Source organism: Crocodylus porosus, unplaced genomic scaffold, assembly GCF_001723895.1.
Source record: "Crocodylus porosus isolate Cpor-Errol unplaced genomic scaffold, CroPor_comp1, whole genome shotgun sequence".
Classification (NCBI taxonomy): domain Eukaryota; kingdom Metazoa; phylum Chordata; order Crocodylia; family Crocodylidae; genus Crocodylus; species Crocodylus porosus.
The window spans coordinates 12,053,870-12,080,183 of record NW_017728948.1 but is presented as its reverse complement, the minus strand read 5'-3'; the positions used below and the strand labels follow the sequence as shown (position 1 = coordinate 12,080,183).

The 26,314-nt window shown below is 40.0% G+C and overlaps 1 protein-coding gene across 2 annotated transcripts in view; it reads right to left on the bottom strand.

The window, feature by feature from the left end:
• Positions 1–26,314, bottom strand: part of UVSSA (UV stimulated scaffold protein A) — an 81,587-nt gene that overhangs the window by 24,454 nt on the left and 30,819 nt on the right. For both annotated transcript variants that reach the window (XM_019553044.1, XM_019553045.1), the window contains one exon: positions 14,799–14,907. In XM_019553044.1, the coding sequence (XP_019408589.1) occupies positions 14,799–14,907 (109 nt within the window). The remainder of the gene's footprint in view (positions 1–14,798; positions 14,908–26,314) is intronic.

The following is a 26,314-nucleotide window of genomic DNA, read 5'->3' as shown; positions in this document are numbered from 1 at the left end:
GAAAGGCTGTTGTTCCTAGTCCTGTCCCCTACAACCACAGAAAAAGCCCATAAAGTAGACCATATCTTTGAAAGAGACGCCCAAATATTCTACAGCAGTGGTTTTTCAACCTTTTTTCATTCGAGGACCCCTAAAAAATTTCAAATAGAGTTGTGGACCGCTCTGAATTGTAAGTGTGGGTATTCACATACCTTTGATTCATCACAGTCATCTTTCTCAGACCCTTTGACAGTTTGTGGACCCCAGAGGTCCGGGGACCAGAGGCTGAAAACCACTGTCCTACAGTAACTTGTTACTAAAACTAGAGGTGCACCAATACATCAGTCCCATATCATATTGGCACCAATAAAAGGAAAATTGACATTATTGGCAATTGTCTTTTTTTGGCCAATGTGGCCAATAATGTCACTGATAAATGCTGCGAGCATGCACACAGACACAGCATGCACATGGCCAGGAATACAGTCCAGCAGCTTGGAGAGCAGCACCTGGCTGGTAAGTCTGTGTCGGGGGGCAGGTCAAAGCCCTCATAGTGAGCGAGGGAACAGGGCAGGGGCAGGCACTCCCCAGGCAGGGTAGGGTGGGGCAGGGCACAGGACAGATCTGTGGGTGGCTCATCTAGGAGGTGGGGTGGGCCCCTACCACTACGCGCACCCCTGGAGGAGGTATGGGGGCATGTGCCCTCCCAGATTTGTGCACAGGGTGCAAGTGGGCAGTCTGCACCAGCCTCTTCCAGCAAACTGTAGCCCACTCCATAGCTCCCCCTCCTAGTGCCGCCCTCCCACTGGGAAGAGGCTGGTGAAGCCCCTTTCCTTGAGCCGACAGCCTGTCCTTGCCCCACACACAGATCTGGGGGACACATGCCCCCCTTGCCTCCCCCAGGGATGCATACAACAACAGGAGCCCCCACCCCCTCCTGCACGAGCTGCCCGTGACTCTGTCCTGTGCCCCACTCCGCTCCAGCTGGGGAGCACTTGCCCCTTCCCCATTCCCTCCCTCACCTTAGAGGCCTTGATCTGACCTCCCTGTGCCCCTTTCCTTCCCCACGCCCCTCCCCACCCCAGACTTACCGCCCAGATGCTGCTCTCCAAGCTGCCAGACTGCATATCGGCTATTGGATCGGTATCAGCCAATATGGCTGGTTAATAAATCAGCCATTGGTATCAGGTAAAAAAATCTTTAACAGTGCACCCCTAAAATACCCCCTCAAAACTGTGCAACAACAAACTCCTAGTGATCACTTACCACCCCACTCTTGAAACAATTAGAAGACTCATCAAACAATCAGAGCCTACACTTGATAAAGATCAGACCTTTGGAGAAGTATTCCCAGGCCATCCACTCCTGGCTTTCAAACAACCCCCTGATGTTACCCAACCCATCACCAGAAGCAAACTTCCTCTGCTCAACAGACATCAAATGGGATGCAACTTTGCCTTAACAGCAGATGTAAAACATATCAAGACATCTCCATTGTTAAAATACTCAACACCCCACCCACCTAACAATGAATTCAACAGAATCAATGAATCTTACAAGTCCTTTTCCTAAAAGATCGTACATCTGATCTAGTGCACCAAATGTCCTTATGGTAAATATGTGGGTAAAACTAGACAAGAACTCTGCACCAGAATGAACTTTCAGTGAAAAAATAGATTAATAGATATTATGGTTGAAAGGGACCTCAGCAGACCATCAGAGAAAGGATACGGACACACAAATACCAGCAGAGCACATTTATCACAGAACAACTACTCCTTGAAGTGACTGGATTATTTAGCTCAGAGGGGCACAGTCAAATAGCCTGCCTGCTCTGTTGCACTAAGGCAGCCGCACTGCTTCTGATCACAAGGCAGCACATACTGCACATGGTGAGTGGTATAATAGAGGCATGCCCTAAGCATATACACCTAAATGCCTACAAGGTTATAAGGCAGAAAGCAGGATCCTCACAACACTCTGAAAGAAGTGAGGATCTGCTTTATTCTGGAAGCACGAACTAGTTGCTGAGTCAGCACCAGGGACAGATCTTCAGGAAGAAGAGAGACACTACAGAGATGAAAGAAACAGAATGGTTTTATGCAGACAGATTAGACACTTGGTTTAAACTGGAATGGCATGATTAGATAAACCCTCCTGTCAGCTAGCACAGACCTTTGCAACTGAGCTAAAGCAGCAGCTCCATTAGCTGGTAGGAACAAGCACTTATTTTCAATGGCAACTAGCCACTACAGGCAAATCTGATCACCAACAAGCTACCCAGCATATAACGTTTTCACCTTTACAACAAATAAAGGAAGCTTTTGTATAAGATAAGTGACCTGAAATACAAGCTTGTAAAAGAATAAACAAAAGTCTATTGCTCTATAGGAATGAAACTGAGCAAACCATTGTGAAGTCTTCATTTGGAAAACATCCCACATTTGCTTTCACATTGGTTTGGTTAGGATTTTCAATTCCCTTCCCACTTGTGGCATGCCTTGAATCCATATCTGGTGCTAGTCTAGCTCCATTAATCTGCCTTCACAAAGGTTGTGCTACCTTTGTGAAGATGATGGGGAAAAAAAACAAATAAAGCCCACTGTATACTTTGTATTTGCTGTGTAATAATTACCAGAAATACAGAGTACTTCTCAGAAGTGTTACACAAACTCTGTTGGCCTAAAATAGCAAACCTCCCAAAACAAAATCATACGCACCCAAAACATAGGAAATCTGCACAGTGAAAATGGGAAAAAGTGAAACCAGTAGGCAAGGGTGAGAGAGCAGCCTGTTATATACAGGAACTGAAAAACAAGATCCCGCATCATGTCTCAACGGTGATGAGAGGACTTGGAATGGAATTAATTCCTTCTATACCTAGATCCCACATTCAACAAATTTGGAGAAAGTCACTAAGACTCCACATTGCATCAGAACTGAATAAGCCATGAGGGCAGAACTCTGACATTATGTCCCCTTCCCCTATGGTTTCCCTTTATATTTAAATTCCTCTCTATTTTAAACCTTTTCTTTCTACAAATCCAATCATAGTATCTGAGGAAGTAGGCTAAAAAATGCTTGTTCCTCTCTCCATCAGTCTCTCAGGTGCCACTTGCAGAAGCCCATGCAGTTGAGAAAGCAGGCTGCTCCATTCTGTACTAGACGGAGCTTCCAGATTCTCTGTAAGGGTCACTCCAAGTACTTTATCCTAGAAGCGACAAAGACAATGGGTAGACAAGGTTCTTTGGGCAGATATGATACCTTTTGTTAGAAAACCGTTTTTTGCAAGCTTATGGGCACAAACACCCTTCTTCAGGCATAGAGAGAGTTTGCTGGTAAATTATGTATGCACATGCCAAGCTGCACATCTGAGAAAAACCTTATCTCCAGAACCAGAAAAACTCTAACAAGACTCTCCAGTTGGAGAAACCTACTACAGAATTGAAACTAATGCACTAGTATCTGTTGCTGAACGTGACAGATGCATTGCTGGATGGCAAGAGAAAAAACTATGGCACCACTCTCTCACTCCTTCCTACCTCCTACCACACCTTTCATTTGTTAACAGGAAGCAACGAACATGGTACACACTCAGCATACTTTGGATGATGGCCTGGTGAATGTGTTTGATGTGAGGACCTTAACAACCCCAACTATAAAAATGTACTAATTTGCTTTGATATGAGCATTGCAAAATGGACTGAAAACTGGCTGAAAAACCATAGATAAAGGTATGGATAATTAAAAGTAATAGGATGAAAATGAGCAGAAGAAAATCTAAGCTAAATAACAAGGAGAAAGGATCTTAACAGTGAAGCCCATTAGGCTGTGGAATAGTCTTTTAAAGAACCTGATACAGACTCAACACTGAAATTTAATTAAAAACAGCACTTCAGGACATGTCTACATGTTCAATTAATGTGCTTTAGGTAATGCACATTAAATCTAGAACCTCCAGGTACCTATACATGAGCAGTGAGGCTGCTCTGACACACTGGAATTCCAGCACGCCAGAGCAGAGTTGATTGAGTCTAATGGAGCATGGCAATTAGGGCACATGAACTATATAGCTCATCGAACAAACTTTGGCTCAAGTGCCCTTGCCACCATTTTCAAGCGCGGGAAGATTGATACATAAGACCCTGCGACACTAATTAGAGCAGCTGTCGAAGTCCCTCTGAGTAAAGTGCTGCCCCCTTCCCCCCCCTCCCACTGCCAAGCATGTGTACAAATGCCCTCCATTCTGAGGTACTAGAAAAATGCACCTTAGCCTATTTTAATACACATTTGCAAAAGAGCATGGGTTTTTTGTGCTTTAATGCACATTAAAATAGGCTAATGCTTATTAAAGCACACATGTAGATGCGCCCACTGACGAGAACAATTCTGAACTCACAAGGTTTAGATAAGAAGATGGAATAACTTCAATCATAAACAACTTCCATCATAATCACCACAACCAGCAGCAGGTAGAAGCTTTCAGATTGTTTCTTTGTATTACAGAAAAACTCAACTCACCCAATAAGAGAAGATTCAGTTTAGAACTATTTACTTCCCCCAGTTATAATTTATTTATAATATACTAACAGTTATAACACATATACTTTTTGATGGACAATGCACAGGACAGGAACAATTTTAATTCAGATTTTTTTTTAAAGGACAAAAATCTACAATTTTGAGAGTACTTTTATTTACATTATCTTTAAAAAATAGCAGATAGCTCTTTTCCTCCTGAGAATTTATATCTTCAACCAAAATACTTTTACTCCCCCCATCCCAATTGATTTCCTACATGGAATATTTAAAGCATAATTGCTCACTTATCATCTTGAGTTATACCGACACACAAACACACAAAGAGGAAAGGCAGAAGAGATGCACAAACAATGTGACATTTCAGATAGATAATATCACAACCAAACGATCAATATGAGAATTCTCCAGGGTTACAAGAACAAAATATTTTTCATTGAATTGTTATTTTAAACCATTGAAAGCAAGACAGCCAAGGGTAAATACACTGCTAATGTATTAAAAACACCAATCGTTTTAAAAAGTGCCCTGTTTAACATTTGTTTATAAAATTAGTTTTGCTGCCAAAATAACAGCAAGAATCCCCAAAGCAGATAGCATTCCTGGGACATGTAAAACATCTCCATTTGTATTATAAATGTATTGTGATGTAAGAAGTAAAAGACTTCTACTGAATTCAGCCACTCTTTGGATTTTGTCAAGTGTAAGTACAGTCTCTGGGTTCAAATTTGTTCCAGTACTTACTTTGAGAAAGAATCATAAAAATGTTCAAATCCCCCTTTTTGTTTAAATTGACCAAATGGCACCTATTTGCCTGAAGCAATAAAGTAGACAGTGTTCAAGAGATAAATCGATAGTAGGAAATAGAGAGGCTGGGGTTTCAGCTGAAAGTTAGGCTGCTGAATGCTGACATTATTGATTTTAGCTAGTTCAGCTGGCCTTGTAATTAAAATGTAAATTTGAGAAAGAGATTATGTCCTGACAGAAATGGTGGGATTAGGGGTAGATAAAAGCTCCTCAGTGAAAATTCAGAGAAAGAAATGAGAAAGAAAGAGCACAGGATTCCTCAGCTGTGTGGATTTAGACTAAATCTAACTCCTTCAGATGTACCTAAGTTTAACTGAGAAAACAGAGACCGAATATAAACAAGTATTATGGACTGCAACTTTCCTGAAGGAATTTGATATTTAATTCCTATTTCACATTTTATGGAGTTTTCTTCACGCCAAGTGTGTAGCATTTACATAAACACACACAGCCTTGCAGAACTGGCCGGAAAATACAGCAGCCCAGGTACAATATGATCCATCTGTTCTTAACCATGATGATAATGGGAGGACCTCCTGCCCCCAAAAGATATTTTACTCACCAAATAAAATGTTTCCTGCAGGCGTGACCACGCACAAAACAGTTATTCCAGAAAAATTCCCCAGGTTGATTACTCCTGCTGTCTTGTTCCAAGAAACCATCCTGATCTGGGACAGACACTTAAGAATGCAGTTTAATGAATCGGGGTGCGAAAAGGAATATTCAGGGACAGAACCTGTCCTACCACTTTCCTGCTGCTTGTCTCAAGCAAACACGACCGAGGACAGGAAGGCTATTCCTCCTTTCAGCTGTAGAGATGCACAGTCCTCCATCCTCTTGATGGGGAGCCTTAGCACATGCCCAGTTTTGATATAGTATAAGGAGGAGACATCTACTTGAACCAGTTCAGCTGCCTAATAGGCAATAATCTCAACTTCAGCATGAAGCCATCAACAACTTCTCCTCTAGTAGGCCAGTGGTTACAGCACTTGCCCAAGTTCCCTTCTGCCTCAAGAGGTTTGAACACACATCTCCCACATTTGCTCCAACCACCAAAATGTGGGAGAAAGCATCCTTCATGCCTTCCCATTGAGGCTTGCCCACTGGGAGCCTGGAAGAAGAGTCACAAGAGAACAAGAGAAAGCCTAGCTTTGTGCTGATTCGCACTGCCCTGCTCCTATGTCCAGTGGTGTCTAGGCTTTTTATCCACTACTTCATTCCAAAGGCATGACTTACACTGGGGTAAATCTGAAGTAAATGCCATCATTTAAGTAATGGCACTATTCTGGATTGCACTTTGGTAAGAGAGGGTAGGATGTGAGCCCACGGAGTTGCATCAGTGCATGTTAGAGACAACTCCGACCTGTGGTAAAAAGACAGATCTGAAAACAAATGCATCAACAACAATTAGCGTGCTCACTCAGCCTTCTTCTTAAGGTGAATGAGTGGTGACAGAGGTCATGAAAGAAGAGTGATTCCAGGAGAGGTTTGAAAACGGAGAGTAGCTGATGCCCCCAGGTAGGGTGGATTACTGACAGAGGTCTGAAAAACAGTGAATATTGTGGGTTTTGTTTTTCTGAAATGAAAGTCAGAGACCTTGAGTTTTGCTACTCACAATCCATGCAGCTTTCTTTTCCTATCTCCAAACACAGGAGCATGCCATTTTTTGGGTTAATGTTTGGCAGTAAAGTCTTCCAACAGACTTTCCTGTATGCAGAAGCTCTGTAATGAGGACTACCCTGATGTTTCCAAGTAGCAGGGTATGGGGGGATACATCATGGCCCCACTGGAAGAGCTTTACAAGCAGTGGAATATCATGCAAAGAAGCCTACTCTCTGACCACAGCAGCCCAAGCCAAAATGTATAACCAGCACTGGGAGGAAGAGTTCCTTCCCAGAGCAGGACCCACCTCACTGGACCAAAGTGCCAGACTCTCTTGCCTTGCCGTGCCTCAGTCACACAAATCTCTCCCTGTTGACTCCAACAGTCAGAGTGGCCTGGTGACTGGGCACTACTCAGATATGAGATCCCTCTCACAGTGAGGCAGGCCTACACCTTAGGTCTCTGATGACTTGGGCAAGCACCTTACCATTAGATTATTGTTCAAAAAAGGCAGGCATCACCCTCTAACCCCAGTTGCTGATTGTGGATTTTTTCCCTAACTACAGTTGTGGGGTTTTTTGGAAAAAGGATGCATCTCCACAGCAGAGTCTAACCACTATGGACCATAAATAGTGTTACATAGAGGTGGATATTCTGGGTCACTTCTGAGCAAGGCCAAATCTAGAAGCGTAGAGCTTAAAATGGAGGAGCATAAGGATCTAGACATTTAGGCTACTGCACAGGGCAAAACAGAATTATGCTTAGTGATTTAGACAGCTACAACTTTGTAAACACCACTTGTACATTTGAAAGGTAAAAAAGGAGCTAGTCCTTGGTCTTCATTTTTTAAATCAGCATGTTTTAACTCAAGTATTTTAACTTTTCCCTATGAGAGGTGAGGGACATGTCAGTAACCTTAAACACATCTAATATAGTAGAAGAAAGCTCACAACAACTGCTGTCCATGAAGCCCTAGGCCACGTCCAGACAAGCGTGGACATTTGGTTCCCCAAGGACAACTAGTGGCAGCGCACCTTGTGCCACTACTAGTGGTGTCCCTGGGGAATGCCCATGTCATGTGCAATGTGGCATGCAGGTTACCCCCAGTGGCATAGGTGAGGCTGAGGCCAGCACTGAGCTAGCCCCACCAGCTTTACCTGGGGCCTTGGGGACCTCCCAGGGCTGCAGCAGCAGTGATCCTGCCGCTCAGCAAAGGCCTATATACTCATCTTACCTTGCTGTAATTAACACCTTGAAATATATATACAAAGTAGGGGGGTTTTCTGTAATGCTGTGACAGAGATCAGAACTTTGGTTTTGCATTGTTGTAACAGACAAAATTGTTTAATGTAAGATGGGCATTCTATATCAGATGAGTCTGGCAGAGCTCTCTATAAGAGAGAAGAGACAAGTGTGAAACAGTACATGAAAATATTTCCTTGTAGCTAAAAAGAAATGATTTTCATTCCAGTTCATGAATGTTTGTTTCCATGTTACATTTTCATGCCATGTCTTGCCTTAAATCTTTTATACTGCTACTATTAACAACTTCTACAGTAGGATTTTAGTTCAGATGTAAGATTAGAAAGCAGAACTATTGCTCTATACTGTAATTACTCATGCTGTTTTCCTGCTTCCTGGCTATCCAACTCAACAGCGTCGAAAAAAGAAGAGGAGCAGGAAGAGGCAAGAGTTGGATTAGTAAATTGTATAGCTTTCATATATTTTATTGGATGTTTTGTACAAGAGCCTGGCCATTGTGGTCAGACGCCACAGAAGTCCATGTGGATTTGACCATACTGTTGCTGAGATCGTACCACTATCCAGATATTAGTCTTTTCTTTTAACTGATGCCTTTATTATGGGCTAGCATGCAAGTCTGTGAGTAGATACTTACTGATGCTACAGTATTTCTGAAAAATAAAGCAGGAGGAAACTGACAGTAGTACAGTCTCTCAAGGGCTTCTGAACTAGACTGGACCAAAAAAATATCCAAACACTAGCAAAATGTACTACAAAGAACAACCCTGTGTTAGATTTTTCCACCACTGTGTGCAGTCCCAGTTAAAAAGGATGTGAAGAAGTTAAGAGGGTCCAGAGGTGGGGAACAAAGATGATCGAGGTCTTGGAAGGTAAGTCATATGAGGAGAGGCTGAAGGAACTGGGCATGTTCAGCTTGCAAAAAGGTGCTTAAGAAAGAACATGACAGCAGTCTTCAAATATGTGAAGGGCTGTATAACAAGGGACCCTAACTCTGTTACTCAGAGCTGAGAGGGAAAGAGAAAGGGATCGGAGCAGTCAGTCTGAAAGGGAAGGACCCATGCTAGGGTCCTTTACAAGAATGGAGCAACAGGAACAGAGGCTGCCCTTTAATTAAGAGATTAAATACCCCTGAACCAGCATGAGAAGAGGCAGGCAATTGGCAGCGGGAAGAGGCTCTTGGGCACATAAAAAAAACCCTTCCCAGAGGTCATCAGAAGAGGGGTAGAAAGAGGGAGAGAGAGGGAAGTGGGAAGGGCAGAGACCTGGCAGCTCTTGTGTTATAGGCACTGGGAACCCCAGTGGCCCAGAGGCTGAGAGCTCAGGGGCAGCACACTAGTGTGGCTCACCCCCTCTTGTGATGTGTGTTTACTCAGTGAGAAGACTTCTGTTAAAGCCCTAGCACTTTTCCTTTCCTTTGCTGTATTGTTCCCAGAGGGAAGACTTTTTTTTGTTAAGGCTGCAGCTTACTTTTATGTTAAAGTTAAGCCTGGTGGACTGGGTGTGGCTGTAGGGGTGAACCTAGAGGCCACAGTGAGGTGCTGGTAGGGTGCACCAAGGCTTAGTATTCTGCCAGGGTAGGGTGTACGCCAGATCTGGCCAGAAGCCAAGAAGCCAGGGCCCATAGCCCAGGAGGGGAGAAACTAGGGTCAGGGACACAGAGTCCAAGAGGCCTGGAGCTCATGAGTCAAGCCCTGGTGCACTGGGCCTAGGCTGAGGGAGCCCAGCTAGAAAGAGGGAGCAGAAGCCTGGGAAAGCCAATACCCCAACAAGTGCCTGGAGGCCTGAGTAGGACAGATTGAGGCAAGGTGTCTCCTGGGAATGATAGCTAATAACATCTGCAGGCATAGGGGTGCCTGGACCCCACAATTATTGCCCCTAAGGCCCCTGGGGCCTTAAAAGGCGAGGCCCAGCCCAGAGAGTTCAGGACAGAGAAACCTGGAGGATAGCACACCAGGCAAAGACACCTAGGAAGAGGCAACCTGGTCTCTGCAAATAACCTCCCTAATTAAGAAAAAACATTAAAGATCAAGTCATTGCAGGTGAGAGACAGGAGGCAAAGTAGAGACCAGGAGTTGTAGGCAGGTGGGTCCAACCACTAGGAGACCTGACACAGGGCAGATTGCCTGAGTCTGCTACAAGCACCTTTTCTCTCTTGCTGTAGAGAGGAGAATGCAGACCAATAGCCTGTAGTTACAGTCCAACTACTACTTACTTAATGGTACTCTTTTTCCAAACTTTTAACACCAGGGTGAAAAGCTAATGCAATAAGATTGTTTTGTTTTTTTAAAGAAATGATTCTAACAGAAACTTTCCTCAGCTTTTACGAAGCTGACTGAAGGGTGCACATAACTTTCTCATCTGAAGCGTGATTAATGTATTAATTGCTCCATAAATTGCAGCATTACACATTCAGCCAATTTATGGCATGATAAAACGGCAAGTCAGCCACAACGATGTTCCATATTTAACATGTTCAATATAATGTGGAACAACTTTGTGGCTGGTTTGTATTGCACTTTAAATTAAATGTATGGTATGTGTCCCAGACCTGATGCTGCACTGTGCCTGACAGGAACAGGATTTTTTGGGATGAAGCATAAAATTCCTCAGATTCTGATTGTGCCATTCATTATATTAACATCTGCCAAGAGCCGCTATTACCATTTTATGTAAGGTAGAAGCACAGACTTGTTTTTAAATTAATAGAGCCCTAGTTTTCACCCTGTTAGCAGCATTCCTGGTCAAAAGTAGAAGTGATGACTATTTGCAAAGCAGAAAATCAAAAAAACAACAACAAAAAAAACCCAGTAGAAAAGTAGCACTGTCTACTTCCATAGTCTTCAATTCTTTACATTTGAATGCATGCATTTTCTAGATAATACCTACTTAATCAGTAGTATTTACATTCTTCAACAGCACAGTGCAATTAGAATGGCTCTACAATATTGCAAGATGCCTGGCCTCTTGTCCCACTACAGACATCAGGTGCAAGTGTAAATAAGGATTATACAAATGGGAGGTCGTTAAAAGTCTGGTAATGCTAATTTGGCATGACACCCCTAATGGGTTATATCTTCACACTCCAGTTACCTAATCACCTAAATTCTTTTAACAAATTTACATTTCATCTTACACATGGCGATTCAAACTGACTTGTCCAATTCTCCCGCCATTCAAACGGTTCCATGTCAACCCCAGCTCTATATGTTATTCATTATTGACATTATTTTTTGGTTGTAACATATAACTATTCAGTCTCCAAAAAGCTTTGCTCTTGGCACAAAATCTGTAAGATTTCAGTAGAACAAAATTTTGCTTATGACCAAAAAGGGTATCTGAACTGGAAATTAATTTTGCTGGGAAATACTTTAATTTTTGCAAAGAGAAATCAAAAGGAATAAAATTACTTTCTACAATGTGACATTTTGGAGTACTAAGTTATGAATTTCGGTGGTTGTGTTTTACATCTCTGTTTTATTACACAACATAAAAAGTTAATTTGAGGAGCTGCTCAGTTTTTATTGTTTATTCAGGTGCAGCAGAGAGGAGAAAAGAGCCTTAAAAATGTTCAACTTTCTACAGAACAGTAAGAACATATTTAAAAGTGGAAGATGTAATGCTGCAATTAAGAGATTCCAGTCATATCAGACTTCTAACCTGGGATTTAAAGTTCCATAATTGCTTAGCTGATCAAACACACTTTAGACTATGCAAGGCTAGCTATATAAAGTTGTCAAAATTATCTATGGGTTAATTATTGTAATTTTTTTGTCTCTGCATATATACACACACACACACACGTGTATACACACGCACGTGTACAATGTTTTTTGGGTTTTTTTTAGTAAGTTAGCTCTTATTCAGATATTTACTTGTTTAGAAAACTGGAACCTATTACAGGTGGATATATCCTTAATCAAAATCATTTTTAAAAATAAAAGCCCAACAAGACTTGCACATAGTAGAACACTTACACTTATTCATTCATTCATTCTTACATACTGAAAAGCTTTCCTGAATAAGGATTCTTTCTTGAATTGGGGTCTTAAAGCAGGGGTGTTGGTTGTACACCCCTTAAAGCAGTACATTTAACCACTACCAAAGGAGTCACGGAATCATAGAAAATGAAGGTTGGAAAGGACCTCAGGAGATCATCTAGTCCAACCCCCTGCTCAAAGCAGGACCCACTATACCCCAGTCCATTTTTCCTTTGTACATACAACAGAGATATTCACTGGTAGAAACAAACTTTTAAAAGAAATACCAATGTGCATAACTGACTTGGAAGGGAAAGACTATTTACTGGATATCTGCTTCTTCAGTAAAAAAGAACTTGCCTTTCTTTAGGTGTATTTTTATCCTCATGAAGAACTGACTAATCTATTCCATATCGATTTTTACACAACCATCATGACTGCAGTATGTGACTGCCTGTAGTGCATTGGAGATATATCTAACATCTATCATGCATGTTTGTTCTTTGTCATCCTTTGCCTGTTGGGAGAACTGCATATGCACCAAAGTGTTTTGTTTGGTAGGTTTGATATATTTAACCAAGTGCAATTATTGCTACGTGCTAGAGAAGGCAAGGTTGTTGGAGTGCATGTCATACTCAGACTGGAAGGAAATGAGAATTACATTGACTGTTTCTATCCTGTGTTACGGATCATGTGTAAAAGCACATGTCGAAAGTCAAATTCCAGGGCCTGTTATTGTTAAGGAAAAAATGTACCAAATACAGTCTTAGATTACAGACAAAGAAGACTGTAGCTATAAGTAACAACTAACCTAACTGCCCATTTATTCACTCTCACTCTTCTTATTAAAGCCTGCATGCTTTCTTCCATCAGCCCCTATACATGGAGTGCTCTCCATGCTGATCTAGCCTTGCTTCCTTCAAATCCCATTTCAAGACCAAACAGCAATGTCAAACCTGCAAGGTTCAGCCAGCATTCAGACAGCTATGTCAAGAGGCATCTGGGGCAAGGCAATGTTTACTGACAGATGCAGATTAGATTGACTTACATAAAAATATATATCAAATATATAAACACATTAAAACCCCCCGCTTGCCTACCCTTAACTGAATTGCTTGTTTTAAGACTGAGAGATCCCTTAGTCTACATATTCATACAGGCTTGTTTGAGGTCTCTGGGCACTATGGCAATATAAATAATAAATAGTAATGATCACTTGATTTTAAGGCATTAGCATAACTATATCAGAAGTCTTCTTTGTGCTGATGGAGATAACCACTGCAGATGAACAGTTAATATCACTGCAATGACCGCCCCCCCCCCCAACACCACTTAAATCAGTCTAAGTGGTGTGAGGCCATCAAAAGTATAAGGTTAGTCTAGTCATCTCCTTCTGGGTTTACAAGTGCACACATCCCGATATTACCAAAAAAAGGAGGGATCTACCTTTGTACAATTAAAAACTACAGCCCAGCTTTCCAACAGCCCAAACTACACACACACAAGAAAAAAAAGGAATAAAAGAAAGGAATGGAAATGAACCCCCTCCACACACACACATCACCCACATAGTTTAAGCTAACGTAACACTGTTTTTTGGTCTATCTGACAATTAGATGCAATTTGAGGCTTATTAGTCTATCAAACATTTTTAACTTTTGCTTGATAGCAGCATTCCCACCATCTACAGAAAGCCAAAAAGCTTCTAAGCTTTACAATGCGTTGTGTTACATGGAGGCAGAACTCCAGCTGCTTAGCTTACGAGGGAAGGACAAGGAGGCATTGGAATTTAATTGCTTTAGATGAACTTTTTTCCATAACTCACCTGTCAAATCTACAGGTGCACTTCACAAGAATGCATTTATTGCTAGAGGTATAGGTTGTAGCCATGTTGGTCTAAAGACAAAGGCAGACAAGGTGCTTTGGGTAAATCTGATATCTTTTATTAGACCAACTTTTTGAATTGGTTTAATAAAAGATACCAGATTTACCCAAAGCACCTTGTCTGTTTATTTCTTGAAGCTTTCACATGCCTTTGGAAAGGGCTGCTATATATAAATGGAGCAGACCAAAGCAAGATTACAATTTGTCATCTAGGATTTGCTTAGTGCCTCTACAATAAAGCTCCCAGAGCTCCATTTAACCTTTTGTTCCCAATGACACCCATGCTGGAGGCAGAGGTTAGGTTGCTGGCCGCATCTGGCCACCCTCATGGTGTTAAGTGGCTGTGTGCCTGCAGGTGGCATAAGAGCAGTAAGCAGCACTGAATCCTATTCCGATCACCAAATCAGCATCCTTGCCTGTTTATAATTATACCCCCTTGCCCCTCTAATCTCAGTAAATAAATATTGCCTTTTTAGCGCACATGCATACAGAGCAGCTCCTAGCTCTGAACTGTAGTGGACATGACTGAATGAAATAAGCTCCTGATCTCAGTTGCTTCTCCTCCTAGAAAGTATTTGTTTATCTAGAGCCCATCACTGCTCCCCTATCTATGTAATGACTTCCTCATAGCAGTCAGAGAGATTACCTACACCACTGATCACTTTATTACTTCATAATGGCTGTTTATTTACTTTACTGCAGCAGTAACACGCAGAGATAAAGCTTTTCACAGCTGGGCAAACTCACCATACTCCTTACGCAGGTGGTCTGGAATGTGGGGCTCATAGCCTTCCTTCTCAGGGACCTCCACAAATTCATCTTCATCATCATCATCATCATCATCTGAGACTTTCATCTACAGGAATAAAATAAAAATAATATAGATAATAACATTACCTTTACCCCCCACATCCTGAAAACATTCTGCAGACAGCTGCTTAATGTCAAAAGTATTTCCCTAATTATGTATTTAATCATCATCAAAGACTAGATGCCTTGCTTAACATTTTCTCTCTAAAGCCACCCTCAATCCTAAGGGATATCTTCTTTAAAGGTTCTTTTATCCATTAGAAGGCATACACAGTTGGTGAAGTCTGAGAAAGTGTGAAACTATAAAATACAAAAAAAAATGTGTTAAAACATGAAGATCTTGACTTAATGAGCAAGTGATGGCCTTATCTCTGCCTCTCCTTGTTTTGTTGGTTTAGTTCAGCTTGTTGGACCATGGTATTTTGCAGCGCACATTATGCAAGATCACCCACTGTTTAAGGTCTTTGAATTGCATACAACAGACAAAACAGAAAGAAGAAAGGACAGGCTGGCGACCTTAATTCAGATAAAAGCAAAAATGTGGACTTAAGGCCATGCCATTTTTAATGCATTTTCTCTCTTCCTTCTCAGAATTGGTTTCTTTTCTAAGATGTAAACAGGTGAGACCACTCAGCTATCATGTATATATTATACGAGTTTAAAAAAAACAGAAGAGATGTCTTACCTAGCACCTAACAGTTCAAGAGTTATTACAAGGACTATCCAATTAATGGATGAGGGAACTGTACCCAGGGCATTATCCCATTTAGAGTATGCATTTCAGTCGATATCAGAAGAGCTATACCCCAGATACTACACCCTTTGAAAGCCAGGCACTCTGCCATGCCATCTCCCATTTGGTTTCCTTCACTTTGTTTCAGGACTCTGCCAGCCTTAGGAAGCCAGCCAATTCTCTCCAGCACACCAAGGGTCCCTCACCGTATGACAGAGTGAGAAGCCCAGAGTACACTGAAGGATGTATTACAATTCAGAGAGATACAACTAACGCTTGATTAAAAGGAATTCATTTTAAAGGGATTCTCTTGTTTTATCTACCCTTTCATTGCAACCTTAAAAGAAAAAAAAGACTTCTAATACATTCATATATTATCTACTTTGGAAAACCCTGATCAGATCAATTATACCAACCTTTCTGGTAGACGTGCCACAAGTTAAACCTCATGCTCTCCCTAAGAGCCACTCCAATCCTCTTCCTCTGCCTTATCCAATGCCCTGCTTTCTGCTCCCTGCCCCATCTGCCACTTTGGTTTCTGTTCCTTCCTTGATCTGCCAGGGTGACACATGCAGTGTGACAATGCTGCTTGTGGCACTCATGCTGCAGGTTGACCACCACTGAATTATCACCACTGGACAGTCACCTTGCTGGGACATCTGACCCCTAGTTATCTTTCCTGCAGGGGGCTGGACCCGATGATCTTCCGAGGTCCCTTCCAGCCTTACAATCTATGAATCTCATTATATTGCAAACCTAACCATATTGAGGCCCATCAACTAAAATTATAGGGATTTAAAAAAAACAAACCATGTACATATCACCCATATTATACATAGACTGGAACATTTCTGAGCAGTTGAAAATAAAAATTCCTAACCAACCAATCAAAGCAGCTAATCCACACCAGAAGCTAAGCACTTCCGAAATTTTATTTTCACTAATTATGGCATGCTCCCAGGAATGAGCTTCTAAAACTTTTCACCACATCTCCCTGTTTCACACACTCAATCAATGTATTTTACCACAAAATGCATGCAGGCTACAAATGTATGTCACCTTCAATGTGAATTTATACACAATACTACCAAGTTACAAAATCCCAACTTCTGACAATCCTTTAAAGAGATGGTGATTCTTCTAGGACACTGGGGTTGTCAACTGGGGGTACTTGGAAAGGCCCTAGGGGGTATGCGTGGGCAGGCAGAGACAGAGCACCACCCTGTGCCGCTGCCTCCCAGAAGCAGGGTGAGGGCGGCAGTGCCCCTCTGTGGGCCACATAGGCACTGCCTGGCTGGCTGGACAGGAGAGGGGAAGCTCCCACGTGGCGGCCACTGCTGCCACCCACCACCCCACACTGCTGCCGCTCCCCCTCTGGTCGCACCCCCCCCGCTCTGTGTCCAGCTGCTGGTGGTACATCTATTAAAACAAGGTCAAAAACCTCAGTTCTAGGATAACATTTACCATGGCTCAAACAGGAGTGAGAGATTTACGCCTCACAGAATGATTTAGTTTTTGCAGAGTACTTTTGTAGGTTTTAGAAAACAATATGGGGTGGGAAAGTAGCCTTACCATACAACTCACAATCATAATTACTCATGTTCACTGCAGGAAAGCAGCGCAACAGACAAGTAAGTTATTAGATTGTTTTTATTAGTATTTTCATTCTATATAATCCCATTCTTTTTTTCATCCCATTGCATTTGACTCATGCTGGTATTCATATCATCTCTTAGTTGTAGAAAGTACAGAAAGATGCTGCAATTTTCCCCTGCAGCAGAATTTTACCAATTTAATTCACTAATCTAATCGTGTGTCACAGCTGCACAGCTGAGTTCCTTTAAATCATACAGAGATTGAAGCCAAAAAAAGAGTGGGGGGGGGGCGGGGAATCAGGAAACTAAACTTTAGTGTATCAAGTAAAATAAAAACAATTGATTTGGCCCTAATATTTGATCATTGTGATTTATGAGCTAGATGGAAATTCATTTCTAATATAAAATATTTGGGTGCTCTGAATTTCCCTCTAATTGCTGGTGCATCACAATATCAATAGCATATTTTTTTCTTCTTTGAATTTTTCCACAGAAACTACAGTCCTAAATTTAAAATGTACAATAAATCTTTGTTGTCCTAAAGGACAAAGTAGGTTTATTAACGCATCATTTCCAAACAGTATCTCTTCTTCCCCTAATTAGTCTAGACAAATTCCTGGAAGAATCCGGTTTGAAATCACCCCAATGTTAAAGATAAGTAACTACAGCCATAGATGTCCACATCATCACTGCCTCTAATCAGCAGACTAAGTGGCTAAGCTCTGGGTCTGGTGGAGGGCTCTGCATCCTAATTTACTCATCACTTCTCACTGCAATCTTTTCTCCTCATCTAAAGGAAAGAAGCAATTTGCCCTGGTTGGTTTGGCCAAGACAGACACATGCAGCATCTGACCTCTCACTGCCCACAGAAGAAGTCAAACTACAGTTGCAGCCCAGAAAGAGGGTCAAGCACTCGACTACTAATCACACACAGGCTGAGACACTGAGTGCCAAAGTGGCACATCAATTTTTAAACTGCAGCTTTCCTGAGACCTTCCAGATGGCCTTTAGAAAGAGGAAATATTGCAAGGTTTTGCTTTAAGCACCAGAGATGTCTGGAGACTGAAAAGAAACTAATTCGTTAGCATTTGGACTTCAAAGTTGCTCTCTCTCTCGGGTTTTTTCTCCACCTGTTAAAGATAAAGGCTACTGAACCAAGTTAGGAGACAAAAGCAGACTCTCTCTTTCAGCTAATTATTACAGCTAGTCCTATTAAGGATATGAGCGTATCAAAACTTTCCAATCTGAGTTCCTATTCCTAACTCAGCTGTAGAAAAAAAAAATACACTAAGCTAAAATGTGTTATGGATGATCACAGTCTAGAATTTGGTGCAAATAAGTGAGACAAAATAAAACCAGAACATAAAACGGCTTAACAGTTTTTACGTAACAGGAGTCAGAAAAAGTATTTTTCAATGCCCCCGTGCACTTTTGATTCAAAACTGGCTTGTACCAAAAGAGAAAAACCTAAAAATACTGAAAGAAGAATGAACTTTAGGGCACAAGGAAGTAACGACAAGTCCTGGCAAACTAATAGGAGGTTAAGAAAAAACCCCCAGAAAACACTCAGTTAAGGCTGATTATTTAGCCTCAATTCACTAGACAGTGTCTAGAATAGTTAAGTGTAAATATGTATGTCCACTGAACTTATTGGAACACCCAGGAAACCTGAAGACAGTCCAGAACAGAGCACTTACCTTTACATCTTCCTATGTTTTATAATCTTTATACTGTTTGAGAAATTTAGCTCTCTGTATATTAATAAACAAGATGAAGAGGCTTCACCAAATAATCTCTTTATTTCATATGGTTTACTTAAAATCTGAAGCAGGTGCAAGATCCTTACATACCTGCATGAGCTCAAAAACTTCAAGGCACATGAAAAGCCCTATTGAGAAAAGGCATAATCAGATGCAAATTCACTTTGTTTAGGTACAATCCATGAGCTGTGCATTTAGGTACTATAGGAAACATTAATCATAGCAAACTGTAATTTTTGTTATCAGTCTAACACTAATCAAAAGGGAAACCTGTCACTACCGCTGACCTGTGAAACGTCCCAATTATACTCTTTGGAAATGACAGGAGCACTTAACTTCCTCACTGAGTAAATGACGACGATCAATCAAGTTTGAATAACAATGAGCCACGGAGCTGAAAATTATTTTTTGTATAGAATCTACCCAGGAATTTATGAAAGGTGAAAAGCAACCCAAGGTTTTAGGGGCATTATGGCTTTCAGCTAGTGCAGTGCATATCAAACACTAAACAGAATTTATGTGTTTTAATTTTCTAAAAAGTAGATGTGGACTTGGTGCTACAATGCATAACATATAATGCCAGATTTTAAATATGGGGGTCATTTTCATAAAATATTATGCTTATTGTTCACACCCTTGAGTTTCACTGGGGACTTTTATTAAATTTAGATTTCCTGTAAAAATATTTAACAGCTTAGTTAACTACCAAGGAATTAAGCCCCCTTTCCCTTCCAAACAGACACGTTTATTTTTTTATATCACTTTAAACAAGAAGCCCCTTTTCCTTTTTTGCTCTCAAATGTGTAGTGAGGTTCATTGTTGCTGCACGTTGCAACTTTTGAATTTGGAATGGGCCATTACATTTTAAAATAACAATGGAAAGAAGAAACAACTCTGAGGAGAGCTCTGGAGCTACATTACTCTCATCAGAGAAGTCATCAATATAAATTCTACCTCCCAGGTGAGAGTACTTCCTCCGCACAGGCCTTTCGCTGTGCCAAGACTAAGCTTCATGAATACTTCATGAAACCTGAAACACTCCACTGCTGCCCTCGCCTCACTTTTTCTTTAGAAGAAGAGTAAACTTTGGGATCAGGTTTACATTTGATTTTTCAGCTGCAGTTTCAAATGACCAATGAGCAAAGTGGCTCACAGAGTAAATGCTTAAATTGATATTTTGATTATGATGCAACACTTCAAAGCAAGTGCCTTTTGAAATTCATGGCAGATATGATTTAGACACTTACAAAATAGCAGTAAATGATAAAGCAAATAATTTGCTACCTTTTGGCTTACTACATAAGACACAAGCTTGCGAGATGGGTGAACACAGAGAGAAAGGTAGAGACAGAAAAGGCTTTTTCTCTTGCAGGCCAGAGAATTAAAGCCCTGAAAGGCTGATAGTCACCAAAAGTCTCTGCTTTCCAATACTTTTTCACTGACCAAGATAAAACATTTGTGTTCTGTTAGCTGACAAGAGATCACATTACAAAATCTGTCACCCAACTACATCATTGTTGGCAGTCTTTAGAGAATGAAGCGTTGATTCCCTATTCTAACCCTGGAAAATGAACTATTAAAATTAATGCTAACGAATATTGGGGCACTGTGGCAGTACTGTTTTTGCTGAGATGAGCATATTCTCCAGATATGCAAAAGATTCCATCTTCCAGTGTTGTTAACCTGTCTTCTTCAAATATAGTAAATCTTGTATACAGAAAAAATAAAATAATGCATCTTAAGTAGCATGTTTTCTAATTCCTGAATATATCCTTTGCTAAGCAACAATGATTTTAGTCCAGCTAATTTCCAAGATGTAAGGCCAAACTTATTTTCATGATGGAAATACAGTAAAAGAAAGCGACCTGCCCATATTTATATATTGAACATCTCCTATTTGAATTCCTCAAAGGGCAGGAATGTGATAAAAATTGATGAGATGACAATTACAGTGACTTCAAGAATAGCTTAAAGCAGTACTGACTTACGCAGGTAGATAAGGGTACTTAGCCCTTTTGCTAGCAAAACCCCAGAAAAACACAAGTGGATGCTTCCTTTTTAAGGCTCATTTGATAAAACAAGAACCCCCAAACAAGATATCGGGTGCTGGTGGTAATCTCATCATAACTCTCTGCTTTGGAGTCTATGCCTTATAAGATGTTCAAGGTGTTAATCTTTCTCATTATAACCATGCACCCAGTTAAAACACACAGCTCATTTATCCTAAATATTAACAAACTAGACAAACACAATAAGCCCAACCACAACACAACACTTGGCAAGAGACCAAGAAAAGGCTTTGGTCCTTTCCCCAGTTTATACAAATTGATTGCTACATTCTGTTGAGAGGATTTAGAAAACTGAGCCTCTGCAATCATAATTAAACAAGCAATAAAATGACAAAAATATACAATGCAATCAGTTTACAGAACTAGATGTAGAGCACTTACTAATTATTTTTAAAAAAAAGGGAGACAAAGAAGATAGCACATGAAAAAGCCATATCTACTTACTAAAACACCACTTGCAAACTACAGCTGGGACCATTAAATAAATTTTGTATGGTCTAATTAACTTGGTTTGCAATCTCAATTACTTTTCACCCAAGAAATCACTTTTGTTCAGTTTTGTGTGTGTCTGTTTCTCTTTTTAAAAAAAATGATGTAAGGCATCCTCAGACAAGTGAACTCTAAACTTCATTTGTCTTTCAGCAGGCTTGATGGCTATGCATTTAAAAACCCATTCTATCTTATAAACTAAAAATTAAATGTACTCAGCTGTGATGGTCGTCATTGCATCTGCTATTTATATGCTAATACCCTCACTGGAAGATCTTGCAAATTATTCCACCATGCCAATATCTCATGTGCATCTACTCACAGCCAACTAAATATTTTTTTTTCCTAGAGGACAGAAGATTTTGTCCAGGAAGTAGAATACTTAACATACTGGAACCTATTTGAAGCAGAAACGAAGTGTATGCATTTTGCATTTAACAATAGTAACTTAACTATATTTTAAGTCATTTTAAATGAAGGTTGGGGATGTTTATGTAACCAGCAGACAATAGTCATGACTGAGTGACAAATCTTTCTACATTACTAAATAATGGAACAGAACAGTCAAAACAATGCATCTTACATGGAAAGACTTTTACAACTTCTCCTTGATCCCATCCCTTTATATAGCCTATAATAAGATGAAAAAGAAATAAAACCACAGACATTTGATAGATTTTTCTTCTAATGACCAGTGTGCAAGAGAAATGTAAAATAGTTACATTTTGAACACAAATTCAAATCTACATGACTTTAGACCTGTTATCATGCAAAATGCATTTTAATTGCAAAAGTATTGTTTTTCCATTTCTATTTGTTCAATAGTGTCCAGGCCAGACTAGGTAACTTGATACAATGTTGTTTGGGAATGTCCTTTTCCAGGTTTTTTCATGTGGACCAAGAGAGGGAAGTAGATATTTAAGTGGTTACATTTCAGACCAAGCAGTAAGGAAAAGGTTCAGGGCTGGCGAGTCCACACATTACGTTGCTAATGACCTTGGCAACACAAATCACTCCAGCATGAAGTAATTTTTCTTTTTTTTTTTTGGGTGTTAAGTAAGTATGGTAGTCTAAGTGTGTTACTGCTTTGAGGCTATCTTGGATCCTAGTGAACCACGATTCAGATTAAATAAACATACCTAGTATTCAGTGGTCGTATTAAGTTATTCTTTTACTATGCCATTCAGGTCAGCAATCAGGCTATCAGGACTGTAAGTGGCTGTAACAAAACCACGATCTTTGGAATATACTGAGCTCTGCCTTGGGGAGCTGCTATTGTTTATATCCTGAGGTCAGATGCTCGCGCTATATTTAGGTGACCAATTTCTGTGGATTTAGGTAGCTTTGAGGATCTGAGCTCCAGTGCTTCAAAATTAATATGTTAAAAAGTTATAATTTGTATAATTTGAACTTGTCATAAAATAAGTACCACACTCAACGAAGTGTTGGTTTAACAGTTTTAGGTGAAACTATCCAAGATTTCAAAATATAAAAACTTACCATCTTTCCCTCTCCTCTGAGTAAAAACTGCTTGAAGTCTGCTAACTTCAAATACCTTGCAAGATTAAAGTTGATAAAGTAAGTAGTTATGGCTCCTACAACATTTCTGCTACCTACCTATGTTTAATTTGTATAAGAGCAAAAGTGATAACAAAATCAGCACAAATTGATCTTGCACAAGAAGTACAAGCCATATGCTACCCTTAGATGCAAACAGAGGCTCCCACTGAAGTCATGTACAACCTCACGAACATACATATTACACAGAGAGAGGATCATATAACAATATAACATTTTTTTTGGGGGGGAGGGTTATCCCTTAGCTTTTAATTTTAAGTTTGTACCAAGTCACTTACCGACAGCTTTCACAAAGTAAATCTGTGTACTGCTGCTCTGTAAAACCAAATTTTCAGAAAACTGTCTCCAGCAAGTAGCATAGCTTGGGTCTCTATCAAGTCCTCTGTGATGTGTGAACTCTGCCAGCTAATGGCTCAGTAAGCAACGCATGGAGAGATTCCTACGTATAATGTTTTTCAGTAGCTTCATAGTAGATGTGTTCAGTTTAACAAGAAAAAAAAAGATTATTTTTTTTAATTACTAAGACTTCAAACATTACTTGTGGCTTAGAAGTGAAGCTGGGTTCTTTCCATCTTGTGAATAATTATAAATAAGGAAACTCCATAAAGCTGTCTTCACAGTTTCAACTGCATTCTCTGCCCTCAAGAAGGATTCACCATCTCACAGAGTGAGGAGGGGTCATCTATAAAACCTTCAGAGCTACAAAATAAGCAGCTTGAATGAAGACCATTCTTATCTGGAGTCTATTACCCTGAATGCCGTATACCAAACCACAGTAGACTTCCTGAGGGGTTTGTTACTACATCCAGTTGGTAGATGCAAGAAGGTGCCAATTTTCTATAACCATGCTCTGTGCTTCAAACATTTCAAGAACTTCCTTTAAGTTGTTTCCTTCTTTGCCCCTCAATCTAGACTAGGGAACAGCAGATAGTTGAGACTGGTGTTATGAGGTCCATGATTTCCTATGCTCACTTCTGGTGCAAACACCTGTTTCAGAGTGGGATAATGCAAAGCCTACTGGCACAATAAATATCAGCTTCTCTGACCAGTGTGGCTTCAAGGCCTTCCCATACCATGTAGCACTTGGTAAGTAGACCCAGCTGCTTTAGAGATATTGGATCGTATTTTCATGATCCCCCTGATGTATCTGTAATAAGATGATATTTAAAAGGTTTCTAATTTTATTCTAATTCCTTGGTTACATACATACATGCACAAAAATGCAGTTTACTTTGATTGTCCAATATTTATACACATATTTTACAATGACAGATTACAAGCTTTTATATATGGATATATTTATATATGTGTATATATATATAGATAAATTGTATTTATATCAGTATCTATTGATATTTATCTATCCTTTTAATCAGTCATTGTAAAACGTGTGCATAAATATCTGACAATCAAAGTAACCTGCATATATATATAAATATATAAAATATGTTATTTCATATATATAAAAATCTAAGTAACCAAGTAATACATATAAAAGGGAACTTAGCACTGCAAGTGGCTCCCAGGCAATAGTTACTGTTTCAGAAGACCCTGTTTACAAATATCTTATTTAAACAGAATTTGTAGGGCTAGAATTTCTAATGATATGAAAGGTCTTATTTTAGCATTTGTCTGATATACCTTAAACTCATAACATTAAACCTTTTTACCACCATACATCATAATGTGTATGGTGTAATCAGTAATTTAAATGCAGGCTACTTTGATCGTCAGATATTTATGCACACATTTTACAATGACAGATTACAACCTTCGATATTTTTCAAATGTTGCATGTGTTGGTATTGTATCTATGCTGGGATGTCTATAAAATGAGGAAGCCACATTAGCAACACACCCGACATTTTAAAAGTATATTTTATCACTATCACTGAATTATAAGGGGAAAAAAAATCTTACGAGGAAGTGTTCATTAACCTCTGGTTCTGTAAATAGATGGGTGGCAAGGAGGTTTAATAGGCACATCCAGAAAATATAATGCTAACCATGTGTCAGTTGACAAGAAAGCTCACAGGGAGCGTCAATGACACAAGTGAAGTCAACAGCAACTTTGTCACTGACTTCAGTAAGTGCAAAGCAAGACTTGGGGTTCATGGTCTTGAGAGTTTCTCATGAAGAATAAAAATGTGATTCAGCAAAGAGCTTTGGCTCCCAATGGAATCTGAAGCAGAGACTCGTCTGACAGAGGGCTTAGTGTTTGGGGTCAGGGTTGCCATCCATCCAAAAGTGTGGGCAGATGAACAGGTGAGGCTGTAGGTCTGACTACAGAGATTGTGGCAGCAAGATAATGTTTCCTATTCTCAAAGTGGTAAGATAACACAAAGTTAATTTTACTGTTATAGATCCCAGTTCAGCAAGACATCCTGAACTTGAATCCGTAACAATAAAACTGGGTGCTTAGCTACCTTGCCCTTTACTATGCCATTGCTCCTGTCGATTTCTAAAGGGGTAGACAGAAAAAAATGTATTTAGAGTTCAGTACTAGTAATGGCCTACATGTACTTAACTGGTTTCCTGGAACAGGATGTTACAAATACAGTTACTTAGAACTGAGTACATTATATTTTGGTTATCTCCTGTAACAAATACATGTCAGGATTCGTTTTTAATTCTTCTCTTGCTGCTATTCCAAACCTGGATAATTTTGTCTTCCCATTTTTTGTAAATGTGCAGGTAGGCCATTACTAGTACTGAATTTTAAATACATTTGATCTGCCTACCCTTTTAGAAATGAACAGGAGCAATAACATAGTCAAGGGAAAGGAAGCTAAACATGGTACTTGATATTCAGAGGAGAATCAAGAGCAAGTCTAAAGATCATGGGAAAAACTTTAGGTACATTACACAGATTAACATGAGGGTTAGGTTGGTAAGTGACTGAGAGAACCAACTTTGTTTTAACTCTAGTAGAAGATCTACTAAACTGCAATGAATAGTGCGTGGATCAGGGACCATCACAGTAGCAACATTTAAACATAAGAAGATTTTCGTGGTAAGAAATATTTTTAAATAACTCTTAAACAGCAGACAGAATTATACCCAGTAAAAGTCACAAAATACAGTTTTAAAAGCATTCAGCTGTAGAAGAGGAAAAAAAGAAACTAAGTACTATATAAGATAGGTGTGTTTAGAATAATAATTCATTTTGCACTTTTTTTTTACATCACTCTTGTTTTAAAGCACCAATTATGGCAACAGAAGAATGCTC